The 15,909-nt window shown below is 51.2% G+C and overlaps 1 protein-coding gene across 1 annotated transcript in view; it reads left to right on the top strand.

The window, feature by feature from the left end:
• Positions 1-15,909, top strand: part of SETD1A (SET domain containing 1A, histone lysine methyltransferase) — a 960,878-nt gene that overhangs the window by 109,104 nt on the left and 835,865 nt on the right. The window contains exon 4 of the mRNA XM_086932054.1: positions 4,634-4,732. Coding sequence (XP_086788180.1) covers positions 4,634-4,732 — 99 coding nt within the window. The remainder of the gene's footprint in view (positions 1-4,633; positions 4,733-15,909) is intronic.

Genomic DNA, 15,909 nt, shown 5'->3' with positions numbered 1-15,909 from the left:
TATTCAGTTGATTAATTTTTTTTCTGGATCTGAGAGCTGAGCATCTTATGGGAATTAGTATGAGAAATCAGAAATCCCACTTTTTCGACCTCTCATTTTCTTTATCGACGCTTTATGGATCAGCACAAAACTTACCATGAAAAAGCAAACTGGGTTAGCCTTTTTTAGGTCTCGCGACCTATCGATGCGCGCAAGCGCATCGAGCGGAGCGAGAATTCATGTCGGCAAAACACAAGTCAAACCAAGGGCTTTCAGGCCCGCGGTTTTCTTGCAGTTCGCGTGTATCACGTGAGCAAACATGCACGCGCATCGCATGCAAGCCCAGCCTCTCGCATTCCCAGGCTCTCCCTCCCCCATCCGGCATCAGGCACTCCTCCCACACCTCTGTTCATTTCTCCTCCCCCCCTCCCCAGCCAGCTTCCCCCAGGCCCCTGCTGCTTCACACCCTCATTGCCGCTCGGCCCCCTCCCATGCACGCCGTGTCAGGTTTCTCCTCCCCCCTCCCCTTCTCTGCCTTGTTTTTTCTAATGTCTTACTCTCCTCTGTCCTGCCAAACCTATTTCCTTTTTTCCCATAAACAAACTCACTCTCTTGCTACACCTCGCTTTTTCCTGCATTCTGCCCATGTTTTCCTCTCATCCTCTTCAGTCCCCTTCTGCCCTCTATCAAGCCGACTCCCGCATTCACTCCTCTCCGTTGACCCATGCTCCTCCTCTCTCGCCCTCAACTTACCCATAGGATCAGTATTGTTAAACAGCTGAGAAATGCTGCTGTCCGTATGTCATGACTACAGTAGCCCGGCAGAGACACGTGTGTATTTCGAACCTATTCTTGAATTGCCAATGCTTGTTAGAATGTATTGTGACTACGAAGGGTGTGCTACAATGTGCTTTCAGAAACTACTGTTTTATAGCGCTGTAGTGCTTTGTCATTTTCGTTTTGGCACTAATTTGGCTTTTTTTTTCTAAATGCCACGTTGCCCACTTCATTGGTCGCTATGCGCATATATTTAATATGCATGGGTGCCACGGCGCCCACTTTCATCATTAACGACAACCCTCCCACCTCCAACACAGCATGGACGCGCACAGCAGCATTGTCACTTTGAATCCCTTGTTAAAGTTGTTTGCTTTTCCTCTCTTGCTTTGCATTAAGAGCCTTCCCCCCTCCCCACTCGTCGCACACACAACCTTTCCCTTAATGAGGCGGCAATGCCTTTTCAATACTCACTCCTCCTCCGCAGCATTTGCCTCTCTGCCCGACCTCCTCCCTCCACCCCCAGAGTTCTCCCCGCTCCGCCATGGCACAAATCCGCCTTCACTTTGTAAGTTCACATATTGTTAATTAATCACACTTTCTTAATCAGTTCAGTTGCATTTCTGTCTATTGTCTTTGGTTGTGCGTGTTTGTGTCTGACGCTTATTGGTTTGCGTGTGTGAGAGACTGTGTGCACGTGTGTGTGAGAGACTGTGTGCACACGTGTGTGTCTGTGTTTGGGGTGAGCCTCACTCTTGTTACTTGTTTGACATGTTCCTTAACGGTCACCATCCTTACCTCTGCCCGCATTCACCCTTGAAAGACTCCTGTTGCTAAGTGACAACTGGCACTGCCCGCATTTTCACCTTCTGCCTTGAAATAGGGAAGAAATCATTTGCAGCTGTAGGCAGCCGAGCTCTGTATTTCTGATGCAGAAATGATTGTTTCTCAGCCGGCTATTAAAAAAGTTAAAGCCTGCACATCTCCGCCGAATTCAGGAGCTCATAATGGGCAAGATCATAAAATGGGCGAGATTATAAATCTCGGTCTATTGTCCCTTCTCCGATTTGCATATATGCTACATGGGGAGAAATGAAATAGTGAATTTCACTGGTCCTGGTGGCAGCACCTTAGGGGAAACTATTGTTAATGAATGACCCCAGGACTCGTGTTTGTTAATGTTGGCACACTTGTCTGAGGTGTAGGTAAGTTAACAACATTGTGAATACTTCTCTGTGGCGCTACTTAGCTCGGTTCCTTCATTCGGCAGCTCATTTCGCTGAGCTTGAGAATGAGGCTTGAAAGACCCCAAAAGGACATCTGAAGAAACAGGACTGGCTAAATCACACACTGTAAGCTCCGCTATTGCTAATTATGTGGGCTGTGGTTAGGAAATAACGGCAACAATGCCCTTTGAATTGGGAGTTTATCACCAGCCGCGTCTGTCAAGCAGAATTATGTAGTGTTTGGTAGGTCTCCACACACAAAATGTATCTTGTTTTATCTTGGAATCATCATGCGTTAACTTGAGATTAGTTGTTTTTTAAAAATGTGCTTCTTAGAAACGTTGGCAACTGAAGCACTATTCTAGAAATTGCAGTGTTTGCTGCTCATGTTGTGACGTTTGCTTTGCCTGTAATGCATGATATTATTATAAAAAGAATGCAGGCCCTTAGAAGCAAAGCTTTTATAATGCAATTTGACCCTGATGTAATCATCAGGTGGGTTATTATTTTGTTCAACTGCATCAAGGGTTAAAAAAAAAGCACTTATAATACGTGCTCAATTGAGAGCTTGTCGGTCTATGTCAGTCTATGTGGCTTTTTAATATGCTAACGTGTGTAGGCCCTTATTATTCTCTAGTTTTATCATTATTTCCTTTTACGTTTAACAATGTACATATGTATACACTGCACCACGTTTTCTGTTCGAGACAATGCTAAAATCTAAAACAAAACATTTTGATCACGGTTTACATATAAATGTTGTTTTTTTCTAATGTATTCACATTTAATTTCTTCTGAATTTTGCAACGCAATAGGTCTCGCATTTTTTATTTTCATGTTGGGTTAAGTCTTCACAAGGACGTCAGGCTTAGCAGGAACCCGTGCCCCCTCTAACATAGCAAAGGCCGCATCTGTGGTTTCTAGAAATGGGTTCCATGTATAGGATTCATTGTCTGACTTCAGCGTGCACCTTCTCACAACCCCTTCGAGCACTGTTATCTTAACATTTGTGTTTCTCTCTCTTACGATGTCTGCCCTGCCACTATTTACTTGGTACCCTCACACCTCCTCACCCTCACACACCCTCAAACCCTCTCACCCCCTCACACACCCTCACTCACCCTCACTCACATTCACCCCTCACACACCCTCACTCACCTCCACCCCTCACACACCCTCACTCACCTTCACCCCTCACACACCCTCACTCACCTTCACCCCTCACACACCCTCACCCACCCTCACTCACCCCCTCACTCACCCTCACACATCCTCACACCGTCACCCTCTCACACCGTCACCCTCTCACACCCTCACCCGCCCTCACACCCTCACCCACCCTCACCCCTCACACACCCTCACAGCCCCTCACCCACATTCACACACCCTCACCCTCACACCCTCACACCCTCATCCTCACACACCCTCACACCCGCACCACCCTCACAACCCTCACCCCCTCACTCACCATCACACCCCCTCACACACCCTCACTCACCATCACACCCCCTCACACACCCTCTCACCTCACACACCCTTTCACACTAAGATATATACATCTAAGTCACGTAAATACAAAACATGTGGCATTACAAATGCTATAAGTGTCACATTTGCTAAAGTTAAAATTATTGACATTGTAAATCACTCAACATAAATATAAAATGTCATTTACAAAAACCAATAGCTCCAACTTTCCTACTGCGAGACCTATTGGCAACGCCAGTGCTTGGTTTTTTTTGGTAAGGTTTTGTAAAGATTTGTTAAATCGGTGATACTCAAAGTAAGGCCCGGGGGCCTCATGCGGCCCTCTTGACCTTCACATGCAGGCCCCCTGGTGAACGGCAGCACGAGCTGCTTTTTAGTTACTGAGCACTAATATTCAGATTTATTTTTTTACTGTAAATGGGCAAGTATTTAACCTGCAAATAAATGCTTACCAGTTTATTGTCATTTTTCTAGACCTCCTTACACAATCCCTGACACACCCAGCCCCCTACCACCACCCTTCTGGCATTAGTGCGGCCCTCCGTCACACCACAGACCGTCCTTTGTGGCCCCTGGGCACATTTTTGCTAGTGCCCATGTGTTAAATGTTGCCAAAGTTATTAGCGAAACAAAATAAATGCTCTTTGTGTTAAAATCTGACCTAAGCATACATAGTGACGACCACCACTGCGGAGTATTTACAATGTGCGAATATGTAGGTGCGCATATACTGTGTGTGTGTATATGTATAAATGTGTGCTTATATGTATATATGTGTGTATATATATATATATATGTTTTCACATGACAAAAGGTGAGGGTAATTCTTTTGTGTATTTATTCAAACTTGTCTTTGTTTTGTCGATTAAAAATGACATAATACAATCTGGGGATGGAAGGGGACAGCTGTGTGGTAATAAAATATTTAATGTATTAATAAAACAGACTTGAACATGTCAATCTTGCCATCTTATTAGCTAGGAAAAATGTAGGAGCCCGTTCAGTTTGCTCATAGTTTGTTTCATTTTATGCAACACTTTAACGATAAAAAAGTATGGCCCTTTGAGCAAACATTGCTTTAAAATATGAAGTTTCACTGCTCAGTTGTGTGTTTTGTTGTTAATAACTTTGTAATGTGACCTGTATGGCCCATCTTCCTTTAGGATTCTGGGTTCTTGCCTGTGGGAGATGTGCGAGACCCACGAGCGCGACGGATTTGGTCCAAGCACCGGGACCTCTCTCTCCCTGTTCCCAAATTTAAGGTAAGCTCTTAAATCCTTCACATGCCAATACTTCAATGTGATGGGTGGACCAGGCAAGGTATATCTACGAGTAATGGGCCTAGTGCCTTTTGACTTGGTCTTTTTTTTTTTTAGCTTCTCCACTTGCGAAGATCTGATCCAACTCCCATAGATTGTTAGTTTTACCGGTAATGCTCAGTACCTTATCGAGTCATTTGTCCAAGGTACACCATGATCTCTAAAAAGCTAAACACATTATGTTCTGCCTATATTGAGACTCATACCTGAGGGCTTTGAACAATTTATTTTAAACTAGAAAGTCACATTTGTGGAATGTAGACAGTAGTGCTTGCAACCGTTTGCTTGGATGTGTCAAGTTGTGCGCAGTGACATCTGCAAAGAGAACCTCCTTATCATGACTGAATCCAGAGGTCATCCCTTAAAGGCGCAGATTAGAGTTTTTGGCTTACCCTTAACATCCCCCCCCATTTTATCCTATTAAGCATTTAAAGGTTCTGCTGCCATCCAAATATTTTACCTACATCAGACGTCATGATCTCTTTTCAAGCCTCACTTTGTAAAAGTTTTCTTCTTTGATTATTTCTTTACAAGAATAACCAATTCCTCTTGTATTTTATTCTGAGCACAGTTGACATGTATGTTGCTCTTTCTGTAGTATTTAATCAATTTCCTATATGTGATCTTTAGAATTATTTCTTTGCTGCATGCACTGCTTTAGATACACATACCCTGCATATTTCTGCCTTTTAGTGTTTAGTGTGGATGTTCGCAAAATGTTTTTCTTCAAAAAGGTCTTTGGTCTTAAGGCATCTAGTGACTCCTCCTTGGCCCTAAAGCACCATGATGAAGACTCCACTTCAGATTTTTATTTTTTGTGCCATCTGGTTTGGGCGTTTAGCTCTAACTTTTGGACCATTTACTATTTCTGCTTTCCTTTAGGTTCCTGACATCAAATATCCTGACCCATCATCTACTTTAGCATGGATGACAGTGTTTCTTTGTTTTCAAACCATACCAGGGAGGGGTTCTTTCCAGGGGTCAGGTTGTATTGAAAATCAATGTTAAGGGGAGGGTAGGATAGTCACACACCCTTTCAGTTTTGCCCACAATGTAATAGCAAATACCAGTGGTCGGATCACTACCCGGGCTGCAGCCCTTTGTACAAGGAGTTGATCTGCTTTGTTTGCCTGGCGTTCAAAAAGACTATTAAATATTGCAGAGAGCACTGTGGCCTTATCACTAGATGCATAGTTGAGACTCCACCGACAATCTGTCAATCTGTCACCCTGAAGACATTGAGAAGAGTCTACTAGGAAGTAGATGGCGTATTGGGCATTTTACAAGCAAGCATGTCCAAAGACTTGGGTTACTACCTTGGGGGGGCTCTGATATAGAGGAGGAGATTTTAACTCCACAACCACTTCAAGGGCCCAGAGAATGTCTATGCCTATGAGGGTCCAACTGCGGAATCCCTGTAGGCGGGCCTACTCTCCCAAAGTGCCACAATCCCACACTGGGGTTTGCTGGGTCAATCTGTCCTTCCAGCCCAGTGATTTGGTGGCGACGTGCCACGCTTTTACCACCAGCTGGGTGTGGGCAGGGAGCGATTCCCCCTGCTTCCATGATACAGCTCCGTCCGGTGCCCAATGGTTCCCATTGCCTGACAGTCTACCCGGTATGCCGGGTCAGAGAGGGGAGCAAAGACCCAGTGTGAGAAGTTGGCCTGATATATGATGTCTCCAATTCTGGGGGCACCTTGTATCAGTCCAAACAATCCCTTATGGTGTCTGGTTGTAAGTCAACCTTATAGACAAGCTATCCTAAGGGTAGCATTGACTAAGCAGCCTTAAAGGCTTAACTCAAGAGGTCGTGTTAAGCGAGCTGTTTTACCAATCACAATCCTGTAATATCAAATAAAAGGACACCACACAAGTTATATATTATAAAAAATATATGTATTTATTACTAGAATAATCCTCTATACTCTTTATGAGTCTAGAAGCACAAGCGTTTAAACAAAAGCACAGTTAAACATATAGAAGTTGCACAATTATGGATGAGGCCCAGGGGCCACTCAAACCATATATCAAAAAAGTGGTATAAGTATCACTAATCGAACAGTGGTCAGGCCTAGTGCCTGGGGAATCGCTGGGAGCAGTCGGGACTAGCAATGCTGAAGTCGGGAAAAGCCCGCGGGATTCGGGTGCAGCGCTTAAAGCACACACATGCACCAATGCAAAGTCAATGGTGCGTAAAAGTTACAAAGTTACTGTAAAAGGAGACTTCCGTCTAACCTAGAAGGAGGAAACTTTAGACATATACACTAGAGGTGTGTACCAGTGCAGGAGCACCGGCGTTGCTGAGTTACCTCACCCACAGGAAGCGGGTGCACGGGTGCAAAGTAGTGTTGGGTTTCGTCACGCAGGTTGATGGTGCCTGAAGATGAAGATGCTGCAGGCGTCGAGATGAGAAGTGTCCGGTGTGATCCAAGGGTGGATCGAAGATGTAGATGATCTGAAAGCAGAGGGGACAGAGTCTGGGTCACTCAACAGTGACCAGGGTGGAACCAGGAAGGAACCAGGCAATGTCGGCGCAATCAGGTCGATGTCGTGAAGCTTGTCTCCGCTGCCACGTGGACTCTGGGGCACCGAGGATGTCCAGGAGTGGATCACGAGCTGTGCCACGCAGGCTCTCGCTGTCGGCGGTGTCGGCTTCTGGATTGGAGCAAACAAACCTTGACAAGCTCAACCCACGCAGGATTCGAAGATCGCTTCTTACTCGGACCAGGAGGGTCAGAGCGGGTGCTCCTTTTCAGGGGAGCGAGGGCAAGTCTGGAGCAACCAGACTCACAAGTCCGATTTCGAGGTTCGTCGGTACTGGGGCCGCTAGCCAACGGGCAAGCGACCGGACCAACACGTTGAGCCAAAAGATGCAGAAGGGCCCCACGTAGCACTCGGCGAGTAAAGAGGGGTGAGCTTCGAAGCAAGAGTGGCTCAGGGCTGGGGCTTCTCAAACCCCAATGCACATCTTCGAGGGTGCCTCGGGAGCTGCACGGTCAGCGCCTCTTGGTCTTTCCAAGATGGCCGGCCCCACGCTTCATGTCGCCTCCACGGGTCTCAGCTCTGCTGGGACTGTGGATCGGGCTGTTAGAAGGCAGGCACGCTGGGTCTTGTCGAACTCTGTCGCTCGAGTTCCGGCGGGAACTGCAACAAAGCAAACGTCGAGGTGCTGGATGGTGCCTGTTTGCACAGGGTGGTCACTCCTTGACCACAAGGGAGATTCTTCAGTCTTCTACGTCAAGTAGGATGTCGAAGGGTCCAGAGTTTCGTTTCATAAGTTTCAGTCAGGATAATCTGAGTGCGTTGGCACTGCTCCCATTCTTATACCAATCTAGGGGGCTGGATTACCTGCTAAGTCCCTCCTATGGGTGGGACCCAGGAATGTGGTGGTTACACCCCTTTCCCTTTGTCCAGGGTCGCGCTGGGACTGGGGCTGGTGTACCCCAGAACCGGTTTGACAGGATTATGCAAGGGTAAGCCTTGTGCGCCCCAGGCACTGTCTAGTTTCTTTCAGCCCTCCCTGCCCCAATACACTATCTCCTGTCTGGGGAGGTGTAGCACCTCCCTGCGACAGGAAACCCTTTGTCCAGGCCTCCTCTGCCAAGTTTCGGTCAGCAGCAGGAGGTCAGACTTGTGTCAGTGGCAGCAGCATCCATTTTGTGATGCTGAGACTCTGGTTAGGATTAACCGCATTTTAGTAAAGTAACATGTCTTCTCCCTCTAGAAGGGTGGGATGCTATCCCCGTCGACAGGACTGTCGAGGGGATAGTATTCCAAATCGTATGACACCTTACACAACATGTTTTGATAGAGCCAAACCAAAGTTAGCACATAACCGCGATGGATTATAATGCATTTAAGAGTATATGGTATGGCATTATCCCAGAACAGCTAAGGGAGTTGTTCCCGACAGCTGCAGACAGGCTCAGCTCATGCCCGAGCACCATCTCATGTAAAACCAAGCACTCTGCCTCCAGGATTGATAAGGCCTGCCATAGGAGTGACTTATAGGTTTATATGTGTCCAGATATAGGTTTAGATATAGGTATACTATATCTAAGCAAGGGGTGGTTACACCAACTTGCCCCAGCTGAGTGATCAGCCAGTTGTGTCAATTTAAGAACAAGCCAGGGGTGGCAAAAGCTATGCTGCAGCCCCTGATAGGCCTTGGATGCACCTATGCCCTTGGCACCTATGGTGCACTGTATAGGGGCTGACAAGGTGTCCAGTACCAAATTGGTTATGTACCTATAGTACATGTCTGTGAATTTAGAGAGAGAACAGCAGGCTGTTGGTCTGATTAGCAGGCCCACAGCCACATTAAGTCGAAAACCAGTGAAGCAAAAAGCAAAAATTGGGGTGACCATAGGATAGCAGACCCCACTCTCCTACACCCCCCCCCGCCCCCAAAAAACGCAGGGACATTAAACTTAACTTTGACCAGATAAATCTTCTTGTTCTAAGTGGAAGTACCTGGAGAGACCATCTGCATTACCATGGTCAGTGTTCCACTGTAAAGTCCATCCCCTGTAGGGAAATGGACCACCTGAGTAGTTTGGGGTTTTCACCCTTCATCTGATTTAGCCACAGGAGGGGCTTATGGTCTGTCTGAATTAGGAAGTGAGTGCCAAACAAGTATTATTATTATTATGTTTGAGCTTGTAAAGCGCACTGTTACCCGGAGGTTTCCTGGCGCTGTGTAACGCTGGGGAACCCGTCCTGGCTTTCCCTGTGGGATGGTCCCTGCTGGGAGTCCCCAAGGTGGAGCCAAGCATCCCCGGCGTTGGAGGGGCCGTTGTGGAGATTAGGCAAGCTAATGCCCAGAGTTGCCGAGTGGGACCCCTGATTAGAGTAGGCACCGAAGCGAGAATTATCGAGTCCGCTGACCAAAGTCCATGACCCTGCCGCGTCGGGAATTGAACCCTGGTCCCGGCCGACTTCTGCTCCCGGGTCTGCCGCCTCTAACCAGTGAGCCACACCACTCCACAAGTATGGTCTCAACTTCTTCAGGGCCCAAACCACAGCAAAGGCCTCCCTCTCAATAGCTGACCAACGTTTCTCCCTGGGGGTCAGCCTTCTGCTAATAAAAGCAATGGGCTGGTCTTGACCATCTACATTAAGTTGTGAAAGCACAGATCCCACCCCCAACTCAGAAGTATCTGTTTGAACAATGAACTGTTTACAGTAGTCGGGACTCTTCAGGATAGGTGCAGAGCACATGGCCTTCATCGGAAAGAAACACGTTAGTGTTAGATTCCTTACCTTAGAATATCCCCAGGCGTCAGTCTGGATCCGGAAACTTTTGCGTAGCAGTACCCCTGCGCGTCGGTAGGCGTCGTCTGCAGGCGTCCCCTGCGGCTCCGCGTCCGTCGTCGGCGTCGTCCGCCGTGATGACGTCGCTGGAGTATATAGACGCCGCCTCCGCGCGCTGACGTCAGTTCTTCTTTTTTCTGCGCCAGTAAGCGCAGATCCGAAGAGCAGTACTCCGGTCTTTTGACCAAGTTTTGTCAAACTTTCTATATCTTTTTGGTGCCTGGTAGGATGCCCGGTTTCAAGAATTGTGACGGTTGTGACCGCACGATGTCGGTCACGGACCATCACCGACTCTGCCTCCGGTGCCTGGGCCCCGACCACGACGTGGACGCCTGCGTCGATTGCCGGGCTCTGACTAACAAGGCTAGACGGGAGCGGTCCCGCAAGCTACTCGAGCTTCGGGTGTCGGCCCCGCGTCGGGAGCGGTCCCGGTCCGGCCGGAGGTCCAGGGAGCGTTCGAGGGAGCGGTCGCGGAGCCGCGCCGGACGCTCCGGAAGTCGTCACCATTCGTCGGGCTCTTCAGGTAAGAAACACAAGAAGTCGGGGCGTCGTCATCGCACCCCCGACTCCCCCCGACGCTCGCACGACGCGGCCAGGGGTTCGGGTGACCCCAACCCCGCGGCTCCGCGAGAGTCACCGGCGCGGCCTGCCCCATACCCTCCGGTCCCTGGGCAAGGTGCGACGCCTGAGGAGATTGAGGCGTTCCTCATGGCCATGAGGGCGCTCACTTCTCCGACGGGGCCTACGGTGCCTTCGGGCCCAGTGCTACCTTCTGGGGGCCCTGGCGGTTCGGGTGTCCCTGACTTGACGCCATCGGGTGCTCCGGCCCCGGTGCCGCCGACGGCTCCGACCCCGGCGCCGCAAGGGCCTTCGGGGTCGACGCCGGGTGGTCTGCCGGCCGCTCCGGCGCCGATTCCATCGGGGTTACCCCCGACGCCGCCCCCGCGCGGCGCCGGTTCTCCTGCGCCGGCTCCGGGCGGCGCCGTCCCCATGCCTTCCCCGAATCCGGACGCGGAGTCGAACCGACGTCGCTCGATGCCGGGCTCGACGCCGATGGGGCCTGTGAACCCCGAGGAGCCGGTCTACATCGTTGACTCCGAATATGGAGATGATGAAGAGTACGGGGAAGGTTGGGAGGGGTCTGAAGACCCTCTGTCACGTGAGTGCCAGTATGACGTGGACTGGACAGGTGATTTGGGGAATGCCAGTCGTCTGGACGACTCACCTAACCCTGGCTTTGTCTCTCCTCCTTCCGTGGCATCCGAGGAGGGAGCTGCTTATTCAGTGGTGTTGATGAGGGCTGCCAAGGCCTTACACCTTGAGCTCCCCGTCGCGGCCGTGAGGCCTAACATCCTCACTGAGGTCTTCAAACCGCAGTCATGCCCACAGGAGCCACTGCTGCCGTTTAACGAAGCCTTGTCAGACGTTCTGTTGGGCACGTGGTCCAGGCCCTCTTCAGGTTCGCCTGTTGATCGGAACGTGGCCAGACGCCACCGTCCTTGTCCGGACGACCCCAAGTTCCTGTCCACCCATCCCACCCCTGAGAGCCTGGTGATCCAGGCCTCGACTTCCCAGACCGCATTCCCGTCGGCCCCGCCCGATCGGGAATCTAAGAGGTATGACCAGTATGGCAAGAAGGTCTTCTCGTCCCTGAGTTTGGGACTGCGGTCTTGCAACACCGCTTGCCTCTTGGGCCGCTACACCCACTCTGTGTGGGATACGGTCGCGGACCTGCTGCCAGAATGCCCCATGGAGGTGCGGGCGAAGCTCGGCAAAGCTGTGGCTGAGGGCCGAGATGCAGCAAAATATTCCATACGGTGTGGTCTTGATACGACCGACTCGCTGGGCAGAGCTATGTCAACGACGGTGGCGATTCGTCGCCACGCCTGGCTGAGATCCACCAACTTTTCGGCAGATGTCCAGAATGCTTTGATGGACATGCCGTTTGATGGCTGTCGCCTGTTTGGTGACAAGGCGGACCACGCGCTGGAACGCTTCAAGGACTCCAGGGTCACGGCCAAGTCCTTGGGTCTCTCGACCCAGCGTCAGCAAACGGGTTCGTTTCGCTCCTTTCGTGGCCACGGAAGGGGCGTCCCCACACGTGCTGCCAGCCACGCGCCGCAACAGTCTTTTCAACGCGGTGGCGGCCGTGGAAACCGCCGTGGAGGCGGTCGGGGTCAACGGCGGGGTCAGGCCACACCTCCCCCCGCAGCATCTGCCTCCAAATCCTCCTAGTCCGTGCTTTCGGCCCCATGTGACGCCAGTGGGTGGCAGGGTTCGCCATCACCACGCTCACTGGCGCACAATCACATCGGACAGGTGGGTGCTGCAACTCGTCCGAAGGGGCTACTCCCTCCCCTTCGAGACCACTCCTCCAGCCATGCCACCGCAGAACCACCGTGTGTCGGGGGACCACTTGACACTTCTGCAGGAGGAAGTTTTGCAGCGTGAATCTTTCTGGATTCACTATGCTGTGCATATTCCGCGGTCTTGTGGTTGGGTCCGGATTCGTAGTCTTCTTTGTTTTTTTTTTTGTAGCCCTTGTGGGCGTCGGCGTCACACCTCCTCGGGTGCATTTCCGGTGACGTCGGCGTGCTTCCTGCGGAAGCTCCCACTCTTGGGCGCCATCTTCAGATTCTTTTTTCCGCGGTCGGGTCTGGATCGTTCCCGTTGGGCTCCAGACATTTTTGGAGAAAGTACTGAAAAAGCAAAAAAATCGAGAAGACATTGGAAGAAGACGACTAAGGAAGACTTCGCAGACCATTGGCGAAGAGAGAAGAAGGAGAGAACGTCGAAGTCTTCGACGATCGTCGACATCCACGCGGTCAGGGAGGCCTGAAACGCTAGAGGATGGACAACACGCCTTTCAAGTTCTGCCCAAACTGCAGACACAAGTACGCGCAGAAAGATCAGCATCCGGTGTGCAACCTTTGCCTGCCGGTGGACCACAGAAACGAAGACTGCAACGCCTGCTCCGTCTTCGCTGCGAAGACCCTTCGTGTGAGGAAGAGCCAGAGGGTAGCACACGCCACCCTCGAAGGAAAAGCCCCGACACCATCGCTGTACGACCTGGGGATGTCCTCGGAGGAAGAGGACAACGCTGCCGCCGAGCACGACAGCTACACGGTCGTAGAGACCGATTTCAAGAAGACACCTGATAAGGTAGGAGACTCGACGTCCCACAAGAACACAAGAGACCCTGAGTCTCGAAAGAACGAGGGCCAGACCCCGAAGGCGCCGACGCAGCGACATCTGCAGTCCGCGACCACACACAGGCCCAGCGGATCCTCGGAGAAGGAGTCCCTGGCGCCGAGAGCTGTTGAACAGCAGAAGGCGTCGAAGATAGTCTCCGAAAGGGACCGATTGACGTCGAGGGAGAAAGACCCAAAAGCCTCGACGACGTCCAAGGACCCGAAACCAAGTTCGACGTCCAAACCATCGACGCCGAAAATCTCGCCGCCGACCCAGGTGCGGAAGAGAGGGCCCAAGCGTTCCGAGGCCGAGAACGCGGCCGAAAGGGAAAAGAAAAGACGGCGATTGGAGGCAGAGATGGCGAGCATCTTGCAGCGGAGGAAAGATTTCGACGCCGAGATGAGTGCCTTTACAATTCCACACAAGACCAAGCACGCTGTGCTAGATCAGATCGAAGAGGAAGAAGAACTCGTAGACGGACAGGGGCCGGGCGCCGAGATGTTCGACGACCAGGGAGATGAAGAGAATCCCTACGAGGATTACGGCTATGACGAGGAGGAGGGCAGTAGGTTGGACGCCGAGTCGGCCACCTCTGACCCACACGAGGAGGATTACCTAGATATCGACACCGAGAGCCCGGAGGAGGCGGTCGACACATACCCCTCGAGGCCCTCGCCGCCGGACGACATCGGGGCATACAATTCGGCGATACAATCTGCCGCAGCTGCATTCAAGCTAAAGCTCGACGAGGAAAAGCAGAAGGCAGACTTCCTGCTCGAGACTTTGCTCCCAACACAAACAAGGAGCCAGTTCCTCCCAATGCTCGAGAGCGTCTTGGCTCAGGGAAAAGAAGCATTCAAGGAGCCCGCAACATGCAAGGCGGTAATCCCTAGAACGGAGAAGAAATACAAACACTCCACAAAGGACCCGGCCTACATTCGAGGCGAGGTCTCCGCAGACTCCATTATCACGGCCACAGCGAGGAAGAGGGCGAACGTATCCACTACCTCAGGCCCGCCACCGGATAAGGAGAGCAAGAGGATTGATCTGGTGGGCAGAAGGATCGAACGGAATGCCGCGACCCACTGGCGCATGGCTAACTCCAATGCCCTTTTAAACAGGCACATGTACCAGATCATGGAGGGCCTGGGGCACTTGGTGAAGGACCTACCCCAGGAGGCCAGGCAGAAGGCCGAACAGTTGGTCGAAGAAGGAAAAAATGCGGCAAATTCTTGCCTCAGGACGGCCCTGGACGGAGCAGACACCGCCAGCAGGCTGATGATGATGGGTGTCACGGAAAGGAGACACGCCTGGTTCAGGATATCAGGGTTCAAACCCGAGGTGCAACACAGTATCCTCAACACACCGTTCAACGGCGACACGCTCTTCGGAGCAACAGTGGACGAGAAACTCAGCCAACTCAAAAAAGATAATGAGACGGCAAGATCTATGGGGGCGTTGCAGTTTAGAGGCAACAAAAGAGGCAACCCGTCACGGAGGCCCGGCGGGAGAGGTGGAAACCAGCCAGGTACATCACACCAGGCTTTCCAGCAAACGCACCAGGCAGACTCACAGGGCCAGCAAGGTCAGCAGAAGCAGTCCTGGCAGTACCAACCAAGAGGTCAGTCCTTTCGAGGGAGAAACGGACGTGGCCAGAATAGAAGAGGGGGACAGCAGCCCACCTCGAAGTGACTTCACAGAACTCTGGGTGCCCAGCCACAGAGAAGACCCAGGGGGGCACCACGTACCAAGGGGTCGGGACAATCTAAACACCTACGACCACATGACACCAGTGGGAGGAAGATTGAAGTTTTACCTCCAGGAATGGAGGGAAATTACATCAGACAAATGGATCCTAAACATTATCCAATTCGGGTACTGCTTGGAGTTGGAGAAAAGGCCACCAAGCAGAAAACCAAGGGGAAAGCCACCAGCAAGAGAACAGCTGGCGAGGCTTCAGGAAGAAGCAACAGAACTTCTAATAAAACAAGCCATAGAAAGGGTTCCCTTCAAGGAAAGGAACAAGGGAATTTACTCAACGTACTTCCTGGTACCAAAGGTAGACGACAAGATGAGACCCATCCTAGACCTGAGGTTCCTGAACAAATTCATAAGGACACAGAAATTCAAAATGACCTCCCTGCAGGAGGTGCTACCGCAATTGCAGGTCGGAGACTTCATGGTCACGATAGACCTCAAGGACGCCTACTTGCACATACCAATGAAAGGGAAGCACAAGCATATGCTCAGGTTCACTATCGGAGGAGGCCACTACCAGTTCACAACGCTAGCCTTCGGACTAAAATCAGCACCGAGGGTATTCACGAAGTGCCTCGCGGCAGTCGCAGCGCACTTACGAAGACAAGGGATACACGTATACCCTTACCTGGACGACTGGCTGGTGAAAGCAAACTCGTACCAGAAGTGCAAGCAACATGCGCATACGGTGACAAGCACGCTCATAAACCTAGGGTTCTCCGTCCATTGGAAGAAATCATCGATGGAGCCGGAGCAGGTGAAGATCTTCCTGGGGGCAGAGATCAACACCTTACAGGGCAAGGTGTTCCCCAGCGAGAAGAGAACAAGAGCGCTGGTCAAGGAAACTCGCCTCTA

Source organism: Lissotriton vulgaris, chromosome 7 (assembly GCF_964263255.1).
Source record: "Lissotriton vulgaris chromosome 7, aLisVul1.2, whole genome shotgun sequence".
Classification (NCBI taxonomy): domain Eukaryota; kingdom Metazoa; phylum Chordata; class Amphibia; order Caudata; family Salamandridae; genus Lissotriton; species Lissotriton vulgaris.
This window is presented reverse-complemented; position numbering and strand designations above follow the sequence as displayed.